At 33.4% G+C, this 22,237-nt stretch overlaps 2 protein-coding genes across 4 annotated transcripts in view; both read left to right on the top strand.

Annotated features, from left to right (window-relative positions):
- The window catches only part of LOC116352317 (paired box protein Pax-6-like), a 28,647-nt gene extending 23,184 nt beyond the window's left edge, over positions 1 to 5,463 (top strand). For 2 of the 3 annotated variants that reach the window (XM_031784822.1, XM_031784821.1), the window contains exons 3-7: positions 42 to 182; positions 2,863 to 3,153; positions 3,246 to 3,430; positions 3,927 to 4,120; positions 4,236 to 5,463. In XM_031784822.1, the coding sequence (XP_031640682.1) occupies positions 42 to 182; positions 2,863 to 3,153; positions 3,246 to 3,430; positions 3,927 to 4,120; positions 4,236 to 4,587 (1,163 nt within the window). In that variant the 3' untranslated portion in view covers positions 4,588 to 5,463. The remainder of the gene's footprint in view (positions 1 to 41; positions 183 to 2,862; positions 3,154 to 3,245; positions 3,431 to 3,926; positions 4,121 to 4,235) is intronic. The other variant, XM_031784823.1, reaches the window with a different exon arrangement.
- Positions 5,464 to 11,390: 5,927 nt separating this feature from the next.
- LOC116336811 (serine/threonine-protein phosphatase 6 regulatory ankyrin repeat subunit B-like) lies at positions 11,391 to 14,391 on the top strand. The gene is made up of 8 exons (XM_031760955.1): positions 11,391 to 11,478; positions 11,544 to 11,642; positions 11,860 to 11,958; positions 12,586 to 12,687; positions 12,756 to 12,854; positions 13,747 to 13,950; positions 14,136 to 14,240; positions 14,300 to 14,391. Exons 1-8 carry the CDS (start codon positions 11,391 to 11,393, stop codon positions 14,389 to 14,391), a joined length of 888 nt encoding a protein of 295 aa, XP_031616815.1.
- Positions 14,392 to 22,237: the final 7,846 nt, after the last annotated feature.

The following is a 22,237-nucleotide window of genomic DNA, read 5'->3' as shown; positions in this document are numbered from 1 at the left end:
TACAATTACTGACTGGTTTCGTTTTTTTTTTCGTATTACAGGTACGCTTCGTCCACCCGGTTTGATTGGTGGTTCTAAACCAAAAGTTGCAACGCCGGCCGTTGTATCGAAAATTGAACAGTATAAACGGGAGAATCCAACGATATTTGCGTGGGAAATCCGAGAACGGCTCATTTCTGAAGGTAAGACATTTTACAAACAAACATTTTTTCTTTTCATTTATCTCGAAAATTCGCTCAAGTCACATATGTTTTGAAACCATTCACTCGATTTGAGACAATTAAACATTGTCTATATTTAGTCAATATGATCAATTAGATACGTATTCGGAAAATTTACAAATAGAAAAACCATACCGTTTTGAAATATACGCAACGCATAAAAATTATACAAAAAAGGCAAAAAAAAAAATTAATTAGATAAAAAAAAACTGATTCGAAAAAATTTGGGGGAGACAGAGCAGATATAAAAAATACGTCACATTGAACGAAAGATTTTTTTTTTATTCATTTTGGTATTGTTTGACGCCAATATTTTGTTGAACGAAAAAAAAAAAACAAAATTATTACGAGTAATAAACTTGTAACGAGCAACCATAAATGAAGACAAACTGTTTTGATACATTTACATCTGTGAGTGTACAACAAAGCGACGAAAACACGAAAAAAAGAGAACTGAATGCAAAACGCGCATGTAAATGAAATCAATGGGAAAACCATTCACAGAGTCTGCAAACTACGGCGACGACAAGCTCACCGTCGCGGATAATGTAAAAAGAACGAATGAAGTATGCACAAAAACAGCATCAGACCAAATACAATAATAAAAGAATCGAAACGACCATGCACACAAAGTTTGAAATGAAACAGAGGAGCAAGAAGAAGAAAAAAAAATTGTTAAAAGATATTAATATATTGATAAAATGCTCTCGCACAGTGTACACCATTAAAACATCGCTAATATGAACATCTAATACCTACAGCGATCCGTGCATAGTTTTGCATACGATTTGTCGCGAAATCAAATCGCATCGCATTTCATACGTTTTTATATATGTACATACATAGAGAGAGAGAGAAAAACGAGAGAGAGGAAGAGAGAGCTAGAAGGAGAGAAAGAGAGAGTTAGTGTGTTGGTTTTTGTGCATAGAAGCAAGAACGAGACGATTGTGAGTAGAAATTGAATCGAAACTCGCGGCACTCGCATACGCCGTTATTCCTTACAAACAAAACAAACACATTCGAGAGAAGAAAAAAAAGAAGTCGTGAATGAAATTGAGTTGCGCGCATGCAAATGAAAACCTAAAATAACAATAAAACGAGATACATATAAATATACGTCAAGAATTATGTACTTCGTTGATCAATTCGTTTGAATTTTAGTGCATGCCAACCTGAATGAATAAAAATGACAAAAACGCAGAAGAAAAACAACAACTATTTACTCAACCGCTTTTAAACGGCTGGAAAAGAAGAATCGTCTATAGCAATGATTGTATAAGAAGCCGAATGATTGAATGCACACACACAAGCGCAGAGTTCGAAAGAGCGAGATTGAAGTCGACAAAAAGAACGACGACGACGACAACAAACATAGAGCTTTACCAATCACAATACTATACACATTACATAAATCAATCAATCAGTCAACTTGTTTAACGTTTATTGTAATATATATCAATCTCTATGCATCCGCAAATAATTTAATTTGTGTATTCTGTCCCCTCATCGCTTGTGCTTGCTTCATTGCTTCGCTAAAACATTTGCTTTGCTTGCTTTGTTTAATTGTGCACATCGCCCGAAAACAACAACAAAAAACTCGTTCGTTGACAGCCGCATGTGAGTCGGAGGCTCGGAGGGCAAGATCACAAGATTTTAACTGGCCTAATAAATGCATTTTCATTATCAACATCAGCGATTTCCATCCGACTTCTCAAGCTTTGCATACTAATGTACATATAAACACATTTGCCAACAATGGCTAATGAATATAAAAAAAGCGCGCAGTTTTTTTTGCAGCCAAGCTGCCAAATTCAAATGGGCACATACAAATACTTGCGTTCACTCTCTTGTTCATCGTAAAGCGTGTTTTTTTCTCTCCTGTGCTACGCTATGTTCTGTTTTAAAGTAATTTGTAGAAAAAAGCTTTGTGTATTTTTTTCCCGCGCGCACTCACGCTTGCGCTTCAATCGATATACTTGCATTTTATTTTCTGATCTTTTATTGTTGTTGTTTTTATGTGTTCGTTCAATTTGGTTCAGGCTCTGTGACTGTGTGTATATTCGGATGACCTCTACGAATGAACCAAGATAAGAATGAAAATGCAACAAAAAAAGTATAAACAAATGTCAAGCCCATTCACAGAAATTCGCGATCTAAACGTTCGTTTCTCTTCTTTCGCATCCTTCTTTTTAAAATTCTCATTGAGAAAATGAATGAAACTTGAAGTTGCAATCCATTCAATAAACCGAGCGAGAGAAAACACAAAAGCACAACCATATCGCTTGTAATTGGCCACATTTTGATTCGTATCTTTTGAAGATTTAACGAAACACACACACACATATGAATACAAAATTGTCTTTTCAATCGCGCATACCTTAAATTCAAATTAAATGCAAATTAGTCTATGAGGCAAAACAACGAACCGATTAATGTTTTTCACATGTACTCGATTATAATTGATAGAAAATGCGCTTCTAATAAATGAAATGAAACTAACTGCGTTCATTGCATTGTTTATTTGATTTCATAGAGTTTTTATGTGATTTTTTTCTCTTCAATTTGCATACTAAAAAATGACGTAATTTCATTCGTTTCGCTGTTGTAATATAAATGTTTTTGTTTCGATTTCGATTTGTAGGGGTTTGTACAAATGCAACAGCACCATCAGTATCCTCAATAAATCGCATCCTCAGAAATCGAGCCGCCGAACGTGCAGCTGCTGAATTTGCAAGAGCCGCCGGCTATGGTCTTTATCCTCCCACACCGTACAGCAGTTTTCCATGGCCAGCGACGGCAGCACACTTATGGTCGGCTGGCAGCGGTTTTCCGGGCATTTCACCTGGATCGGCCACAACTTCGGGTACAGCATGTTCACCAGGATCTGGAAGTCATGATACTCTTGGATCACCCGATGGAAATCGACTGATTGGTAAGGAGTACAATTCTAGTTAACAATTCGTTTTGATCAGAGATTTCGTTCATTTATTAAAAAAGTGCATAATTTTTTTCCGTACAAAATAGATGTTGAAGGTGAAGATTCGGGCAGTTTAGATGGTGAGCAGCCGAAATTCCGACGAAATCGAACGACATTTAGTCCAGAGCAATTGGAGGAATTGGAAAAAGAATTTGATAAATCGCACTATCCATGCGTTAGCACTAGAGAACGTTTGGCATCGAGGACTTCATTAAGTGAGGCTAGAGTACAGGTAAGCATCTTACAAGAATTCCTTTAAGGAGCACTGAGAAACAAATGACAAGAACAAAACATACACACACACATGACGAATAGAATTCACAAAACAATACACTTACACCAAACAATATAAAACGACCGTTTTTGTTTTTGTTCATCTATGTTTAAAACCGGAGATTGTTCTTCTGAGGAGGAGAAATGGCAAGGTGGAAAAAAAAGGAGGAGAAAATCGCTGAGTAGGACCCTTTTTTTTGGGCAAAAAGCGATTTTTATCACAAAAATATCTTTTTTTTTTTTGTTAAAAACATTTTCCTCCTCAGCGCTCTCCTCCTTCTCTTTTCCACCTCACCATTCATCCTCCTCAAAAAAACAATCCTTGGACTATAAAATGATGCAAAAACAATGGGAAAATAAATGAAATGACCACAGACGTTAAATGAAACCATTCACACTCCTTAAAATGGAACGTCTTCTTACTTTTCAAACTAACATCTCACATGGACTACTAGGTTTGGTTTTCCAACAGAAGGGCAAAATGGAGACGCCATCAGCGTATGAACATGCTCAAGCAACGTTCGTCGCCAACACAACGAAGCACTTCAAGTTACACCCCTACTTCCCCCGAACTACAGAGGCGCACGGAAGCTTATGCACAACAAACACCACCATCAGCTCAGCAACAGCCGACTTCAAAATGCTCCAGGTATGCAAATGTTCCATTTTTTTATATTGTACGTTTTATATCGATCGAAATTTTATTTCTTAATATTGAATGCAGCATTTTAACGCCATTTAATTTTTCATTTTAAAATGAATAGCAACAATCCACATCAGGGATCGCATCAACACACAACAAATCAACTAAATGTAACCGGATCAGTCACAGCATCAGCTCCATTATTAATGGGGGGCGAACATAGTGCATTTCGATCGCTTGTACCTTCAGCTTCAGCTGCCGCACTGTTAGCAGCATCAGCGCAATTAGGTCTAACCAGACCATATAATCATTCACCGCATGTTATGAGCGATGAATCTGATGAAGAAATTAATGTTCATGATGATGAATCGGACAACGATTCAAATTATAATCCACGCAGTAAAACAACCAGCAGCAATAACAACAACGAGATGATTTCGAATAAGATCTCGGTTGCCGGTGGTGAGAATTAAATTTTTCATTTTTTTTATTGCAACGTACACACACACACACAAAAGCATGTGAATCCAGAACTTCACAACAATCAACAACTATTTTCAATAATAAACAATTTTCAATAATAAATTTTCTATCGACGAAAAAAATAAAATGGAAAACATCCAAAGCACATAGTTTTTAGTTCAAACATTTTCCGATAATACGAATTTCCACCCATTTGACCGCGTTAATTATTTATCTCAATTGATTTTCAACACCTGAATAAAAACACAAGCTGGAGTAAGAAAAAAAATGTTATCACAGACGCTACATCACTCAGAGTTAATTTTTGCTTTTGATGGACCCATTTCTTTTATCGTCAAATTGATCGCGATTCGTTGATGAAACATTTAAAAAACTGACACGCTCAACATTTCATTCCAAAACGTTGCTATTTTCTCTCTCTTTCTCCATAAATATATCATTTTTTAAAAGAAACGTGGAAGAGAACGAAAAAGAAACAATCTCTTCAAGTTAGATCTTCTTTTTTTTCAGTGTTAATGATCTTAGAATTGATATTTAAGTAGAATAATTAATTAAATCGAACTAGGTGGAATTGCAATAGAAGTGACAGTATTAATTAAACAACAATAAGATGAAAATGGAATCAGTAGTTAATATCGTTTACGTTTAAATTATTATTGAATGGTATTAGGTACTTAAAATTGAGAAACAACTTTCAATCGTCTATTACATTTCGAATACCAATATATGCACCATATCGACTGTTATATGTATGTGTTAATTTAATAAGAGGAGAAAAACAAAACAAAAATCTCTCTTTCTCTCTCTCTCACACACACAATTACATAAATTCATTTACAACGCAAATATATAAAAAAAACGCGTAGTCAATGGAAAATAAACATGCACAACAAATCAATTTTCAATACTTTCTAATTACTATTTCACAGTAATAAAAAAAACAACACTTAGAAATCAAATTATTAGGTGTACATGATAGGGAATACGATGCGTTTTCGATGATTTATTTTTTAAGCTACACAGTGCAAATACTTGTTTCTTTTTCAAAGATATTTATCATAATACACATTCAAACTATTTACATAAGGATTATATACTTGAAATCGTTTTAGCAAATTTAATGCAAAAAATATAAGGATCTTTGAACTTGTAAAAATATAGCAAAAGAAATAAAGAGGAAAAACATTTCAATCATAAAATTATCAATGGATTTTATTTTTTTATTTGGATTTGGATGAAGGACTCTAGGAATGCGACTAGTTGCATCAAAGCAGAACGTTAAGAGTTTCTTTCAACCAAAAAAACTGCAGCATAGTTCTGAGACGGAGTGATTGCCGAAGAATTTTTCATTTTTAAGAAGACTTATAACCGCGAAGGGAAAAGAAGAAGAGAAGAAAAATACCGCGAAAGGTGTCTACAACAGGTCTAAATCTAACTGTCCAATCGAATACAACTTATTTACATTATTTTTGTTGACATTTGATTTTAACGAGTTGACTTCGTTTTGAAATTATTCTCAAAACGACCTGGAAAAGAAAACATTATTTATATGGTGCAGGTTAAACACACACACAATATTTGCAGGTGAAGGATGACCTTGTGCTTTTTTATAATTTTTAATGGGAACTATGCTATTTGAATCGAATTGAAAACGAATAAAAATTGCTACAAACCCTTCATAATTCAAAACACATACAAATGTTGCACCCATTGAAAAACACATTTGTCAACAAAACAAACAATAATCTACTTTTTCTTTTCTTATTCTATTCTTCGAAATGGCTCTAATGAAATATATATTTCGTTAAATCGATAAACGTTCTAATTATCGCATTTATTGGTCTATTTTCATATCAGAATTAGAAAAACCACTCTTTGCAAGGTTAAAATAGTGTGTGAATGATTCTTGTAACACAAACAACATGATTTGCTGGTTAAAAATAGCAGAGAGATGATGAACGAGTGTGAATTAAAACAAGTTGGCGCCAACATTAGTTTCGATTAAATAAACTGAGGATATCTACAAACATTTAGCATATTTGGACGTAATTTGATATTTGACTGTAATTGGAAAATTGTTGGCAATAAGAATGCAAACCATTAAATTTCCTTTGAAAACTACTTTAAATAACAATTGAGCTAACTATCCAATAGTTTTTTTAAAGACCATCGCACACATTTTCATTAAAACTTGATCGGCCCAATATCGTATGCAATCGACATTTGGCCGTATTATTTATTGGTTGAAAATGATTAAGATTGCGTTTGAAATAATAAAAGGATTACGTTATAAAATATTCAATGTGGTCAAATGTTTGATGGAAACGAAAACAAAGCGACATCGACAACAAGTTAACCAAAATGAAATTGAATTGGTTAAATGATCAACTTATAACTATAATATATTTAATCAGCTGGGTGGAAGGAACGACCACGCGATTTCAAGTAAGTCAACAATTTACTTGAGAAGAATGTTTGAATGGTCTTGAATATATTTAATTTCAAATAAAAATCACCATGAAACCCATCATTTGATACGAAAATCAAACGAAATTAAAAATATCTTCTTTTTTTCTCCATTATTAATAGGCATTGTTAAATATGTAATAATGGTCAAATAGGTGGCGATTATTTGAAGAGGGTCTCGGACAAAATAAATACGTTTGATGTAATCGGTTGTTTGAAACCGACAGATGGATAAATGACTTATAGAAATCATTAAAAATGAATAAAGTAATTGATTCACTTTAAACATTTACCGACAATTACCTTTATTGGAATTGAACCCCAAATTGATATTAAACATTTAAAATAATGAAATAAATGTTATTTGGTTAACCTTTTTAAGTGCCACAGGTCAATGATAGGAACTTTTATAAAAGATAAATGTTTTATAGTAATAATTTCAGAGAACATATTCGAATCTATAATCAAACAATCGAATTCTTGGCTATAAAATTTCGAAATTTCTTTCATTTTTTTTTTTCATGTAATAATAGTCTAATTTTCTTTTTTACTTCTGTTTAAACTAATTTGCACAGAGCGGCCAGTGAAACAATGACAGTGAAGTAATTGGAACGTGTCAAATCAAGGGAATGACTTTCAATAACAATGATTCATTCTTTCATTTTATTTGAATTGCTCTCATTTTTACATATTCATAAACTATTTCAAATATGACTTTTCATATTTGGCTTGTGATGTATTTTTGATTTGTTTGAGATATTGGCTAATAATACAGAAATACCATCATAATTAGCCGGTATGGTAAGTATGACCAATCAAGATTTTTGTGATAACGGTCGATCGATTTAGATAAGTAAATAGCTATGGAAATATTCAAATTAACAGAATGGAATTTGGGTTTTAATCGAAATTAGGCTACTGCATGCATTAATCTCTTCTAAAAAAAACAAATCTGTTCTTTTGTACTTAAAAAAAAACAACAAAAATCTACTGTTCTCAAAATGACGATGAAGAAATCGCTTTCAAATTTTGTTGAGACTTCCTGTGCGTTTGTTAATTTTGGATGTGATGTACAACATTTTATAGTTTGCTGAAATTAAAATGGTTCGAATGACCCATATTAGATTGCAAAAATCGGTCGAAGTCAGCAAAAAAATCGTGTTAAATTTGTGCGAAGGATGGATACCAAAGACAACCAAAAATAACATCATAAAAAACTGTTTTTTCTCAAACCTTTTATGTGTCTGGAAGCCAAAATAAAATGATGAAATACAAAATGTTACAAATCCAAATAAAAAGAGAAAAGTCTGTTGTTCTGGTAGGTTTGTATCCATTTTTTTATGGAAAATAAAATCAATATCATGCAACATATCCTAAGGTCGTTGCTGTATGGTTTGGTTTTCGGAAGGTTTTTTTTTCTCTCGAGTACTCAGATGCGCACAAACAAAATGCTCAGTCATGTTAAAAAGACATGGGCACCGATTTCACATTTTTTTTTTCTTCTCTCGTTGCTAACACGATCGCACCGGATAAATGTATTGCAAGCAAATAGGTATGTATCACCGAATGTGATAATCAAATGTTCAGCTGTGAATCATGGAATACTTATCACATTTGACTTGTGTTTCTCGTTCTTTTCTTCTGAACCATAACACTAAGCATTTTCTACTTTTTTTTCTCTTGGCATTTCGTCTTCTCTTTTTTTTTGTTTCGGAATTTAACACAAAAGACTACACCTTTACACTCTATTATTTGGATACGGCTGCACTAGGTATCAAAACAATAGAAAATGCACATTAAAATGAACTGATGAATGGTGTTCAATTGTCTTTTATATTGGTGCGTTTCGCTTTTTGTTTTATTTAGTGTGTGTTTTCGTTTGAAAACCGATCGATATGGCAATCGATTTTAAGAGATTCGATTGAAGCTGAAAACGATCTGTCGATTTTTCAAACGATGACGATTAATGAGCCAATGATTTATTTCGATAAACAACCGGCAACGGCCACCAAATAAATGAACAATCATTGAGTGTCAATTAAGCAAGGCATCAACACACGTACGTTCATTTGAATGGGCCTTTTTTTTAAATTTAATCGTAATTAAATTGGTGTCGATTGTAATCGATCTTATCGCATTTTCATCCACATTTTTACTTGCTACATGTACTTTTTTATCTCTCCACTCCTCTTTGTCTCTTTTAAACCTGCAATCCAATTTTAGCTTACACCTTGTTAAACTCTTAACAAATTAACTGATTAAATCATTTGATTTAAACTCTTCTCTTAAATACCTGATTTAAAATCGTTCACCACACATTGCTTTTTCTTCTCGTGTCATTGATTTGTAGCGCTTGAAAAAAAAAAAACAACAACTGAAACTTTTTTTTTTTGCATCGCTTGATTTATGTAAATTTGGTTCTTGGATGACATGAAAGCTGATGGCAAATTTCCCGAATGAAGCTAAAATATTGATCGCATGAGAGGCGGCCACCACTGTCAATCACGCAATTTTTTCAGCAGCGGCAGCACTTTATAATTAGATAATTGAATTTATATTTGAATGAAATGGACCAAAGCGACGATGAAGATGATGACGATCGTGCGGACAGTGGTAATTTCATTGTGAATAAATGACTTTCATAGTCAATTGATGTTTCGACATGGATATTCAACGCATTATTTGGTGTTCATTGTGCTTGACATTTCTCATTGGTTTGGGTTTTAATCTTCTAACCACTGTATCTATTGTTCACTTTTATACAAAATACCACATTTTCACGGATCGTTCTTCTTTTTTTTCGTGACTACGCTTTCGAAATGCAGCCTATAATTAATTCTGGTTTCTGAGCAAACATTTCATTGTTCACAATCGATGTACGATGTATGTGTTTGCAACTTCAGTTTTAATATATCGACACTCGTATTATTAAATTCAACAAGACTCCTCTCATTGTCTTTCCTCGTGCGCCTGCAGCAGTGCTGCTATACACATGGATAAATTTCCATTTATGTATCCGTTACTGTTGACCGAATCGAAAGGAACGATGGGAAAATATTCAATGTGCACTTTGGCGTTTTTAACTGTCTGTTGTTGCGAGAGTTGAAGCAAAAAAAAATTTGTCAAGTCTTTGGTATCAAATAAAAAAAACTCTGTTGAGGTGATGAAGGTGTGACCTTTGACCAGTCTATGTATTTCGGATGGATATCCATCCGAGATATTTTAAAATATCTGGATATTTAACGCAACTGCACAGAGCCAGAGCTGTGTGCGTCGCACATATAATCTACGGTATGTCGCTACATGTAAAATACAGACACAGTGTGACTGTGTACGTGCGCCACTTGATACACATATACGTCGCGAAATACCGTAGATTCTATTTGCGACGCACACAGCTCTGGCGCTGTGAAGTTGCGTTGAATATCCAGATATTCTAAAATATCTCGGATGGATATCCATCCGAAATACATAGACTGCCTGTGACGAAACCAAATTTTAAAATATAAAAGCTCGAAGAAAATAGTTGGTACATAAAATTTGTAATTATAGGCTTAATTGGAAATTAATAAACTTTATTTACTTCAGTTTAACTGTAGAAATTCAGATAAACGTATATGGTTTGCAGATTGTTATTCAGTACTTATGCTGACTTATTCAGTTTTTTCTGTTACCTGTTTACGTTGAACCATATTTGCGATTTGATTGTTTTTTTTTATCATTATTCGTGACGTTCGATAAAAGTCATTAAAAATCATAGCCATAATTTAAACATGATATTTTTTGGATATATCAAGAATCTGGAAACTTTTTTCAAAGCTATCTCATAAATGAAAGACTAGATTAAAGTCTTATCGTTTATTTATATAGTAAAGAAACAACAAGAGTTACACATTTATTTGACTTTATAAACCCCTTAAGGGTGCTAAATTTAATGTGACTGATGAAGGTGGATCGACGCCACTTCATTGAGCTGCTGTTAACGGTATATTTATCATACATTTGAAGAAAATATACATGCAAAATCACATTTTCTTCCGAATCTTTTGCAGATCGCATAAATCAAACTAAACTTTTTTTGCGCCAAAATGGCTGTGATATAAATGCACAAACTTTTAATGGTGAAACACCTCTTCACTTGGCTATTCAATACGGTAACCTTTAGATTGGTTTTATAAAAGTAAATTTGTGGATTCTTTTACTTTTATGTTGAACTTTTTCTCAATATTATTAAATAATTTCAATGTTCATTTAAGAATGAAACGATTTTTGAGCTAGATTCCTTTTAACCCAGATTCCGGATTTTTTTATCCTAGGTAAGACAAACATGTCTAAACTTCTCATCGAAGAAGGTGCTGATCTTACTTTATGTGATAACAATAATTCAACGGCACTTCACTATGCCATTAACAAAGGTATTCCACAGAGTTATTTATCATCATGCGTTTTTTCTAATACCATTAAATATTTCTCTAAAAAGAACTTGAAGAGATTGCCGTTTTGCTCATTGATAAAATGAAGGATATCAACGTAAAGGATGATGATCAGATGTCACCACTTCACATTACAACTGTACAAGGTATAAATGGTGTGTTTAACGCTGTGTTATAAGGGCAGCGGCAACTGGTATTCAAAGTTTGAATTTCAAACCTCTATCTATAGTTTTTGAAGAAGTTCTGAAGTAAAATGATTACGTTGAAAAACTAACTAAAACACAAATTATGGAATTTTTAGCGGCATAAAATAAAAATAAGAACATTTTGCTTCCCTCGTTAATTAATACTACCCGTTTTCAGGCAATAAAAATCTTATCAAAAAGTTAGTATATAAAAATGCCAATCTTACCGCATTAAACGATGAAGGATTGAATCCAATTCAGATTGCAGCACTTTATGGTAATTTTGAAATGAAATTCGATTCAAAAATTAGGTATGGCTTAACTGATATTCAAGCATTCACAAGGAGATACATAAATACAAAACGTCGAATGATGCTTGCATCATTTGATGCGCATCGCTTGTGGTATCACAACGCACAACGACAGCACTAGCGATGCGCATCAAATGATGCAAGCATCAATTGATGTACTGTATTGATGTACGCAACTGTGAATGCTTGCTGATATTCGTTGTAATTCGTTGTAGCATCGAAACCAGGACGAAAGGAAATTCTCGGGTTATTTGTTAACGAAAGTCGTGTTAACATTAGTTATACGGACCATGACGTAATGGATGGGAAATCCTTGCTTCAGCTAGCTATCGAAGAAGGTTACTTTATTTTACAAGTATTTCTTTAAAAGAATTTCTTGTTCAGTAGATTTCATTAGAGCTATACATTTTAATAGGTGACAATAATACTGTTGGTTGATTGAATTGGTTGATTGAAAATGGTGCTTTCACTAACACAACAGATAAATATGAATGGACGCTTCTGCATTCTGCTGCACGATTTGGTAAATAACAGCGTTATAAAATAATTAAAATTTTGGTTAAATTTAACTAATTTGAAATTCGAATTTGAAGGCAACCTTAAAATGGTAAAGTGGTTAATCACAGAAAAAGGTTTAGATGTTAATGCAAGAAATAGTTTCGGAAATTCGCCGTTGCATTTAGCTGTTCGTGGTGGTATAGTATTTGAAATAGAATAACAAAATATTCAGTTTTATTTTCATAATTAAAAAAACATTCACTAGGTCATAATGAAGTTGTCATATATCTACTCGAAAACGAAGCCAACATAAATCAGACAAATAATGATGATTTTAATCCTGCACATTTTACTGCACAAGGAGGTGATTATATATGAACAATTCTATTTTAAAGTATCTTTGCTATAACCCTGATAGTATGGTTACTAAGCATTGCTTATGTCTTCCTATAAAAGACTTCTTAAAAATATATAAAAATGAGCATATTTGAAGCTTTCCAAACATTTGATCGATGTCTGGAAATTATATATGCGTGAATTTTAACCGATCAAATGTTATATTTTAAACAAACATTTTGCATTTGAAAGTGGCACACACTGACCACCAGTGTAAACATGAGCAAACATGTCTACCGTAGGTACGCCACTTACAAATAGTTTGTTGAAAAGAAATCAGATCATTTACCTATATTACATTTAGTAACATTATGAGGCTGATATAAGACTTAACGAATTTTGATTTTATTATAGGTAATGCAGAAATTATGAACATTTTAATTAAAAATCGCGTAAATCTTAACCAGAAAGATATATTTGAATCAACACCACTTTCATTTGCTATATTAAATGGTAGGATTATTATTTGATTCAATGAACAAGACATATTAAATTATAAACTTTTTTTATGTGCATCAAAAAACCATCAGATGACACAAAACTCGTCGAGATGTTGGTCAATAAAACAGATCTTGAAGAAAATGTTGACATAAACAGTAGAACGACTTTACATTTAGCTGCAGAAAACGGTTATTTCCAATAAATTCTACTATAGTATCTCTTCGGATCTGAACAAAAAAATCATTGCATACTTTCTCAGCTTCTAGGGAAATTGCACAAATTCTAACTGATCATCATATTGATATTAATGAAAGTGACATGAATGAGCAAAAACCTTTACATATAGCCGCGGAATATGGTTATTATTTTATAAACTCACATATTTATCTAAAGATTGAATAAATATTGTTTTCATAAAGGTAATCTGGATTTTTTCAAATTTGCGCTTGAAAAGGATATTAGCCAGATAAACTATGTGGATAAGAATGGTAAAACTGCTCTGCATTTGGCTGCTGAGAAAGGCCGAGAATATATTGTCAATGACTTGATCGAAAGAGCCACCATTGAGATAAATTTAAAAGATAGTTACAATAGTAGACCCCTTGATCTAGCTGTTTTGAACGGTATTCAACTGTTTACTTGAATTTATGTTTGAAATTGTAATCATAATGGAAGCTTCTCATTACATTTTTAAATACAAATAGGTCACTTCTCTGTTGCGTACGGCCGTCTCAAATAGTAAGAAACTTCCGAATTTTCTTAAATGCAAGGTGTTCTCAAATATTGTAATTTTTCGACGTCTAAATAGATAAATTGAGAATCGCCGAAGTGCTATTGGAAAAAATTGTTGCGGGTAATTCACACACATATTCGGGACACAAAAATTACTTATTTGATGTGGCCGCTAAACAAGGTGAAACCGATTTCTATTTTTTGGGAAATAACTTTGTTCACAGTTAATTCTTTCTGCAGGATTCGAAGATATTGTTAAAACTTTAACAAAAAACATCGATAAGAAAAAAGAATGGAAGAAATTATGGAAAGAAAAAGAGTGGACGCCGTAACATTATGCAGCTTCAAATGGTGAGCATATATACGCCATACTCAGCACAGCACTGTCGCTCTGTTGCTTCACACGTTTTGGTTTAATATACACTCTAGTGTACGCAAACAACAGAGCGCAAGTGCTGTGTCGCTAGATATTGATTCCATGCTCTCTAGGGGCTTAATTCGGTGAAAAATTCACAAAATTCACAGGAATTCATTATGTATAATTTTGATAGTTCAGGCGTGCTAACAAGCCGCCATCTTGGATTTTCACCCACTACTGTGGGTGCCATTATACCCACGTATGGTATATCGAATGTCGCTACTACAGATGTCTATGATTGAAATTTTTTATTATATACAACATTAATCTTGAAGTAATAGGAATGCATTCTCTCTATGATCTTTAGGTAATTCAAAAATAGTAGAAACTCTAATAAATTCTTGTGCCGAAGTGAATGCAATCAATGATGAATCAAAAACACCTATTCAATTGGCTGTGGAAAAATGTAACGAAATTCAGATTAATAACATGAACATATTTGTATAATTTTGACAGGATCTTCTCTTTCAGGTCATCCGAAAGTTGTGAAGATTATTAATAATGCAGGCGCCGATAAGGACATCCAAAAGCTAATTCAATTAGCAAGTGAAAAAACTGCAGTGATGTTTCTGACCTTTTATACAATATCAAGAAAAAGGACGGTAATATCATTTATGCTTTAAAACAGTGAGGGGAGGGGAAAGGTTTACCCCCCCCCCTGTGATTTCAAAATTATTCGAATTTGTTAGGATTTTTCGGAATTTGAAAAATCGTAAAAATTTCAATCATTCAAAAAAAATTTAGTGAGAGAACAGAGAAGAGTGTAAGATGATGTTTTTGGCGCTCGCTGGACAATGCGCATGATTTTTGTGATAGTTTAGATTTGATAATTCTGATTTTAATTTTATTCCTTTTGGATTTTTTTAAATCCATTTGGATTTTTATTTATAGAAAATCCGAAAATATTAATTAATTTTTAATCCCATCGGTTTTACAGTGTAAGAAGACGCAACCAGTAATTTTGATATATTTTCACAGATTTTGGTATTTAATAATTTTTTTTTTTTTAACTTTTCTTTTTATTTGAGTTCGTGGCGACAACTGCGAAGAACTTGCTTTCATTGAATAATGGATTTGTTTTGGTGATTCCAGCTATTATAATTCCAGCACTCACTGGAATTTCCAATGAACATAACAGAAATGAGTTCATAATGATTACATCCGTTCAAGCATCTTGGTTTGGTGAGTATACTCTTTTCATTTCTTTTGAGTTGTTTTAGTCTAAGATTGATTTTTGATGGAAATGGGCGAATTATTTTGATTTTCAATAGGAGCCATTGGATCTATTTTCAAACCAATTGGGAGTTTAATATCAGGAATAATTACGGGTAATAGTTGACATTTGCTGAATTTAAAACCAAATACATTTATAAATTTCATAATGATACAGATCCATGGGGTCGGAAACGGGCGATGATTTTTCTGAATATTTTTTATGCAATTGGATGGTACACACTGTATCAAGCTAGTACTGTTTGGCAAGTATTTGTTGGGATCTCGATTCTGGGGCTGAGCGTTGGTCTGTCGGAGGCGCCAATCGTAGCGTATTTAGGTCAAATTTGGTAAGAATTCATTAATTCTATCCTACTAAATATGATTTTTCTGATCAAATAACAAAAAAAAAGTTATATTTTTCAGTGAACCTTTATTCCGAGGGGTGATGGTCGGTTGGTATATTTTACGAAATACAATTTTTAGTAAAAATATTCAAATTTTAATAAAACGCAATTTTTGGTTAGGTTACACATTTTGGTGTTATTCACTTGGAATGCTCATCATTTATTTATTGAATACACTGGTGGCATGGCGAACAGTTTGCCTTTTTTGTTGGATGGTGCCTATAATTTCCGGGATTTCTATTTGCTTTGTAAGTTGTAAGAAGAATGATAAACATTCGAAAAAAGATTGATCAAACAAAATATCAATTATAGGTTCCTGAATCATGGTACCTCGCAAAGAATCGAATTGCTGAAGCTGAAAAATCGCTTCAGTGGCTGAGAGGGTGGGTGTCAAGTGAGACTATTGCTCAGGAATTCAACGAATTGAAGCGGCATAGTGAACGATCAAAATCATGTAACGATTGAATGAAACAAGATTTAGAATGCAAACATCCTTTACCAACTCTGGGCGAAAAATTCTCCGATCTAAAACGAAAGTCAGCACTGAAACCAATGTTTATCATAACCGTTCTATTCTTCTTTGCTCTTTATGCATACTCACATTGAAACCGTATATGGTGCAAATTTTAAAAGCCTACGACAGCCCCATTCCGACAGATAAAGCAATAACAATGATTGGTTTTCTTGACAATGTTGGAAGTTTACTCTTTATATTTTTGGTTCGTTGCACAGGAAAACGGCCACTATATTAATTTTGTATGGCAGTTGCATTAGCTTGCAGTATTATTCTCACTTGGTTCGGATTAACCTATTTACCTGGTGTGGGACATATTTCCTTCGATCAAGCACATCGTGAACCATTTCATTTGGAAAACAGCACTCTTGGATACATTCCTTTGGTTTGCTTAGTCATATGGTCTTTCTGTGGATCCTGCTGTATACAAACATTACCATGGATGCTCTTGTCCGAGCTTTTAAAATTTAAGTGAGTTTTTCCTTAATACTTTTGATGTAAAGTCATTTGTTCTACGTTTTTTGTAAAATTTTGTTAGGATACGTGGTGTCGGCAATGGCGTTTCAGTTACCCTATTTTATATAATGTCTTTCATCACTACGAAAACCTATTACAATTTGGAAACAACGCTATCATTGCCAGGTGTTTCATCGCTATACACTTTCATCACACCATTTGGCTTGATATTAATGTACCAAATTCTACCAACAACGGTTACACACTATACCAGCGAACATACGAAGTGAAAGGGAAATATGTATCGTGCATCCGTTTCGTATGCGTTAGACAGTTACAGTTTCAGAATATATGAAAGACTGAGAGCAAAAACAGCACGTCGCATCTCATCTCTTGCTTTCACTTACGTAAGCAAAATAACGAGGGATGCGACGTGATGTTTTTCTCGTAGCTTCTCATATGTCGGTCGCAACACAATTTCAAACTCAACTGGTTACTAAGTTTTGAGTTTTGAATTGAACATCCAATCAACTGTTTATAACCGTTTAAACGGGGAGAATGCATGTGTGCGTGTCATCCGTTTCGTATGCTTTAGCCGCACGAGTTCAGCATTTCCCAGCTCTCAGCTATATGCTGAGCAGCAGCAAATCATGATACTCTGACAAGAAGTTCGAACAATAATTGTGATTGTATGATTGATAACTATATGACACTTTTTATGTTCAAGTTCGAATAATATTAAAATTTAAATTTAAAAATCATTAAAATTCCTGATTATGATTTTTTCGAGGAAACCCGGTCTTATTTTTATTTTATTTTTTTGGCAGAGTGATTCAAGGCATACAATTACTTTACTAGTTCGATCGCTCGTTGGTCGAGACGAATTAATTTTTGTAATTTCTTGTGTTGACTTCGTTGGCCATACGAAAAGTGGCTTAACTTGAATGCAGTAAAGCCGGAAAGAGTTACAAGATGGAAATGAATTTTTCTATTTGATTTTGTTTGGTATTGCATTTTCAATTGGAGATTGGACTTTGTGTTTTGAAAACTATTTCTAATCGATATCGCATTGCTTTAATGATACATTTCTACAACAATCAGAAATCACATGAATCAACGGCATTAAAATATTTTCAATTTAGGTAGGGTTCTAGGTAGGCCTAGTAATATATGCCTTTGAAGAAAATATAAAAGAAAAGTTAATAAATATTTGTTTCGTGTCCCGAGAACAGATGTTATGCTCGAAAATAAACGTCAACGCTCAAATGTACGCTAAATGATTCATAGATTGCTCGCAAATTCACAAAATAAAAAACATTCAAGTTCACTATGAAAAATGTCGCTAAAGAAAAACAAAAAATATTTTTTTCTCTCTCTTGAAATATTCACAATGCACATAAATTACGAATTAAAATCACAGTAGACTGTACACTTTATTTGAAATTTTTTTTTCCGTCAAAAAGTTTTTTCAAAATTGATACACGAAATCGAAACTTATTGAAAAATAAAAAAAATTAAAAATTTGAATAAAAAAAATTATTTGAGTTAATAACATGGCAAATAGACATTTATATCCTGGTTTGTTCGAATTTTATGATCATGGCAAATTAAAGCGACTATTCCCACCCAGACCATACGAAAACATTCAAAATCGATTTGTAGACGTAAGAAATCGAATGATCCAAGCAGAAATGGTTCCAATCGTTGAGGTGGTGAACACTTTGCCACTAAACACTCGTGATAATGACATACAAAATTATAAACACATGAAGATTGTTCAAAATGCTTATGGCAGAGGAATTACGGCAGGAAAACATTTCGATTTTAATCGGGCGGTATTCACAACGAATCCTTTTGCACCTATTCCATAGGCGCTATGCAACGCGTGTACTGTGTACTGTGTGGACGTGTATGTCGTTTGTTTCCTCTACTACTACCATACTACTAAACGTGAGGGGAAACGAACACACAGTACACAATACACGCGTTGCAGCTATATCCATAGCTCAAACCTAATGTCTGCTTTAAACACTACAAAAGCTTTCATAAAATGTAAGTTATAGTGCTGCAGTTCTTCACAGTGTGCACGTGAAAAATCTATTTTGGTATTTCGTCTAAAATCCAAATTTTTGTTGTCACAAAATTGAAATTAGCAGGCTTATTCTGAATAAGTTATTCATGTCAGCTGTAAAAGATATTGATTACACATTGTGTAAAAGATATTGATCTCTAGAATGGTTTCGTCACTCGTGTGAACTGCCATCCGCTGTGATTTTGTAATTGATGCATTTAGCAATTGAATGAGAAGACAATAAACCGATATGGTTTATTTCTTCCACTCAGTCAGCATAATTCGGATAAAAAACAATGAATTAGATGCAGCCAGAAACGATAAATGACATTGAATGTCCGAGTGAGAATATTCATGATCAAGGCAGCTTCGTTTCATCCATGCAAACGTAATACAAATATGATCTTTTCTTTCTCCCTCTCTCTCTCTCTATGTCTCTGTATCTGTATGTCTTTCTAACTGTCCCATTCCAAAGAAGTGTCAACCTTTTTCTGAGTGCGGTGGAAGTGATTGTTTCACAAGTTCGATTTCAATCATTTGATCGAAAGCAAAATGATTTATGCACATTGTTGAATTCAGTTCGGAAATGTGTGTTCGATGATCATTTATATTTTGTTTGATCGCAAAATTCCATGTACATGGCAAGCGGATTACAACAGCTAATACAAATGCATCATGAAAAGAATGATTTAAAAAGTTAAAAAAAAAAATAAAACAAAAGAATCAAGCCAAAACAGGTAATGAAGGAACTGCAACACGTTTTGCAACAGAAGAGAAAAAAATATGCACATGGACAGGCACACAAATGCAAATACAAAAACACCCGATAAAAAATATATTCAGTGGAATCGTTTGTCCAGCCATCCACTCATCAGCAACAGCAACAGCAACAGCAGCAGTATTTTTATTAACTTATTATTGAGCTTGACTGAGTTTTTGACGTGAAACATCTTTGATTCCGGGGAATTAAAATATATCGAATAACCGAAATGTACAACGGCACCGTGTTCATCATTTGCATGATGTCCAAGCAAATCAATTTGCAAAATGTGAATCGAATGATAAAAGAAACGAACAAAGCATAGAATAAAAAGGGACCCATGAGCTGGATGAATAGCAACAATAACGAAAATCCGTTGCATCACCCAAAAAAAACTATATATATATATATATATCATGAAATCGGAATTCATTCGAATTTTAGTCTCGTTGATTGCAATGTGTCAAATCGTTGTGTTGAAAATACGTAAAGCAAGTAGCAGTCAAAACAAAAGATACAATATGATAATGAGAAACGACACACAGACACACACACTCCCATACACACATGATATGATTGCAAACACAATGAATAATATTCCAGGAATGTTGCGTGCTGATCATCATCAAAACGATGTTAAAATGTGATGAGTTGATGAGTGGCTCCGATTTTTTATTTTCTGATCATCTCAGCGCGAATTTTGCACGAGCGATCAAATTATCAAGAAATTCAAATTAAATAAATAATTGGTTGACCGGTGAGATGGTGACCGGTGAGATGGTGACCGATCGATTAAATCGCATTTTATTTCAGGACTCTTTTTTTATATTGTCCACTTCAATATAAGATTAGCGTTTGCTGTCGAATGGCGCGAAATGGTAAATTTTTCGTCAAATATGCGTTCAATGAACATGACAACATCAAACAGTGGAAGAGATGCATATTTTGCAATAATTACACACAGTAACACTCTGGCCCAGACATCGAAAAAGTGCAGCCATCGATGTAATCCGATATGTTTTGGTTCCGAGGTTGTTTTGTTACTGTTGTTGCTATTCATAGGTCTCTTTTATTTTATTTTTCAGTTTTTTTTCTTCTCTTCGCATACACTTTGATCGACCTGTTACAAAATATTTACTTCAATATATTATTCTAAAAGACTTTTGCAACACGTCTACCAATGTATATAGCGTAAAGGCACACTGAAACGCATGTACCGTGGTCCAATGAAGCCATGTAACATCCAATGGAGGCGTCAAATTCTCAGAATTCAGTCACATTCTGTAACTTACCCTTGATTTAACAAAAAATCAATACGAGCAAATGCACCAGAAGCGTCTCATGAATTAATTTCAATCAATGTGGACTGAAAATGACTTCTATATACGCAATTTCACGTTCTACGAAAAGGATCCGAAGAGAGAAGGAAAGAAAGAGAAAGAGACACAGAGAGAGTGAATCGGTAGTGCAAATGCGTGCAACGAAAGCTGTTAAGATATCAACAATGTGACAAGCACAACAAGTGGTTGCACACTAATTATCACTGCTCACACTCATTTGAGTTCGGGTCTCATGTGTTGATAGTAGTGTTGTATGTGATTTCAAAATAAACGAATTTAAGTTGAACAAATCGAAAAAATTATTTCCCAAAACATTTACAAAATGGAACGAAAACTAATATTTTGGGTAAAAAAATTCAAATTGTAATGCCAAAACGCAAATCTACTTTATCTTGATGATCGTTTACATGCACCTTTTAATTTTAAACTCACATTTGACTCTTATCTTATTTTATGACTCTTATCTTACCCGGCAATTATTTCATTGAATTGTATTTTCGCTATATATGCCGTAATTGTACTTGCCTGTGTTTCCTTACCGATCTATAATTTCAATTATGGTTACACACAGTGTATGTCGTCAAACATTACGCTCATATAAACTTACATTTTGCGATAATTACAATGAAAGACGAACAATGTGAAGAGAAAATCACAACTTTTATTTTTTCATAGATAGATTAATTTTGTTGCATACAATGCATTTCAAAAAAAAAGAAGCCAAAACTTGATTTAAACTGCTGAGAATTTTATTTACTTTTTGTTAGAATAAAAATGGTATATTAAATATGTGTATATATCAACATGACATTTTTCATATAGATTCGTTGTTGTAATTCATGCTATTTAACAGGCGGGCTGAAAAGTTCGTATCGTTTCTAAGAAAGGGCGCTACCATAACTAAATCCATTATGTTTCTGGAAAGTACCATCCTTTCAAGGCATACATACGAAATTTGAGCCATATCCGTCCACTGAGTCAGAAATTATAGCACTTGAAA

The sequence above is a fragment of the Contarinia nasturtii genome, unplaced genomic scaffold, assembly GCF_009176525.2.
Source record: "Contarinia nasturtii isolate CC-2019 unplaced genomic scaffold, AAFC_CNas_1.1 Cnas_scaffold_187, whole genome shotgun sequence".
Classification (NCBI taxonomy): Eukaryota; Metazoa; Arthropoda; class Insecta; order Diptera; family Cecidomyiidae; genus Contarinia; species Contarinia nasturtii.
This window is presented reverse-complemented; position numbering and strand designations above follow the sequence as displayed.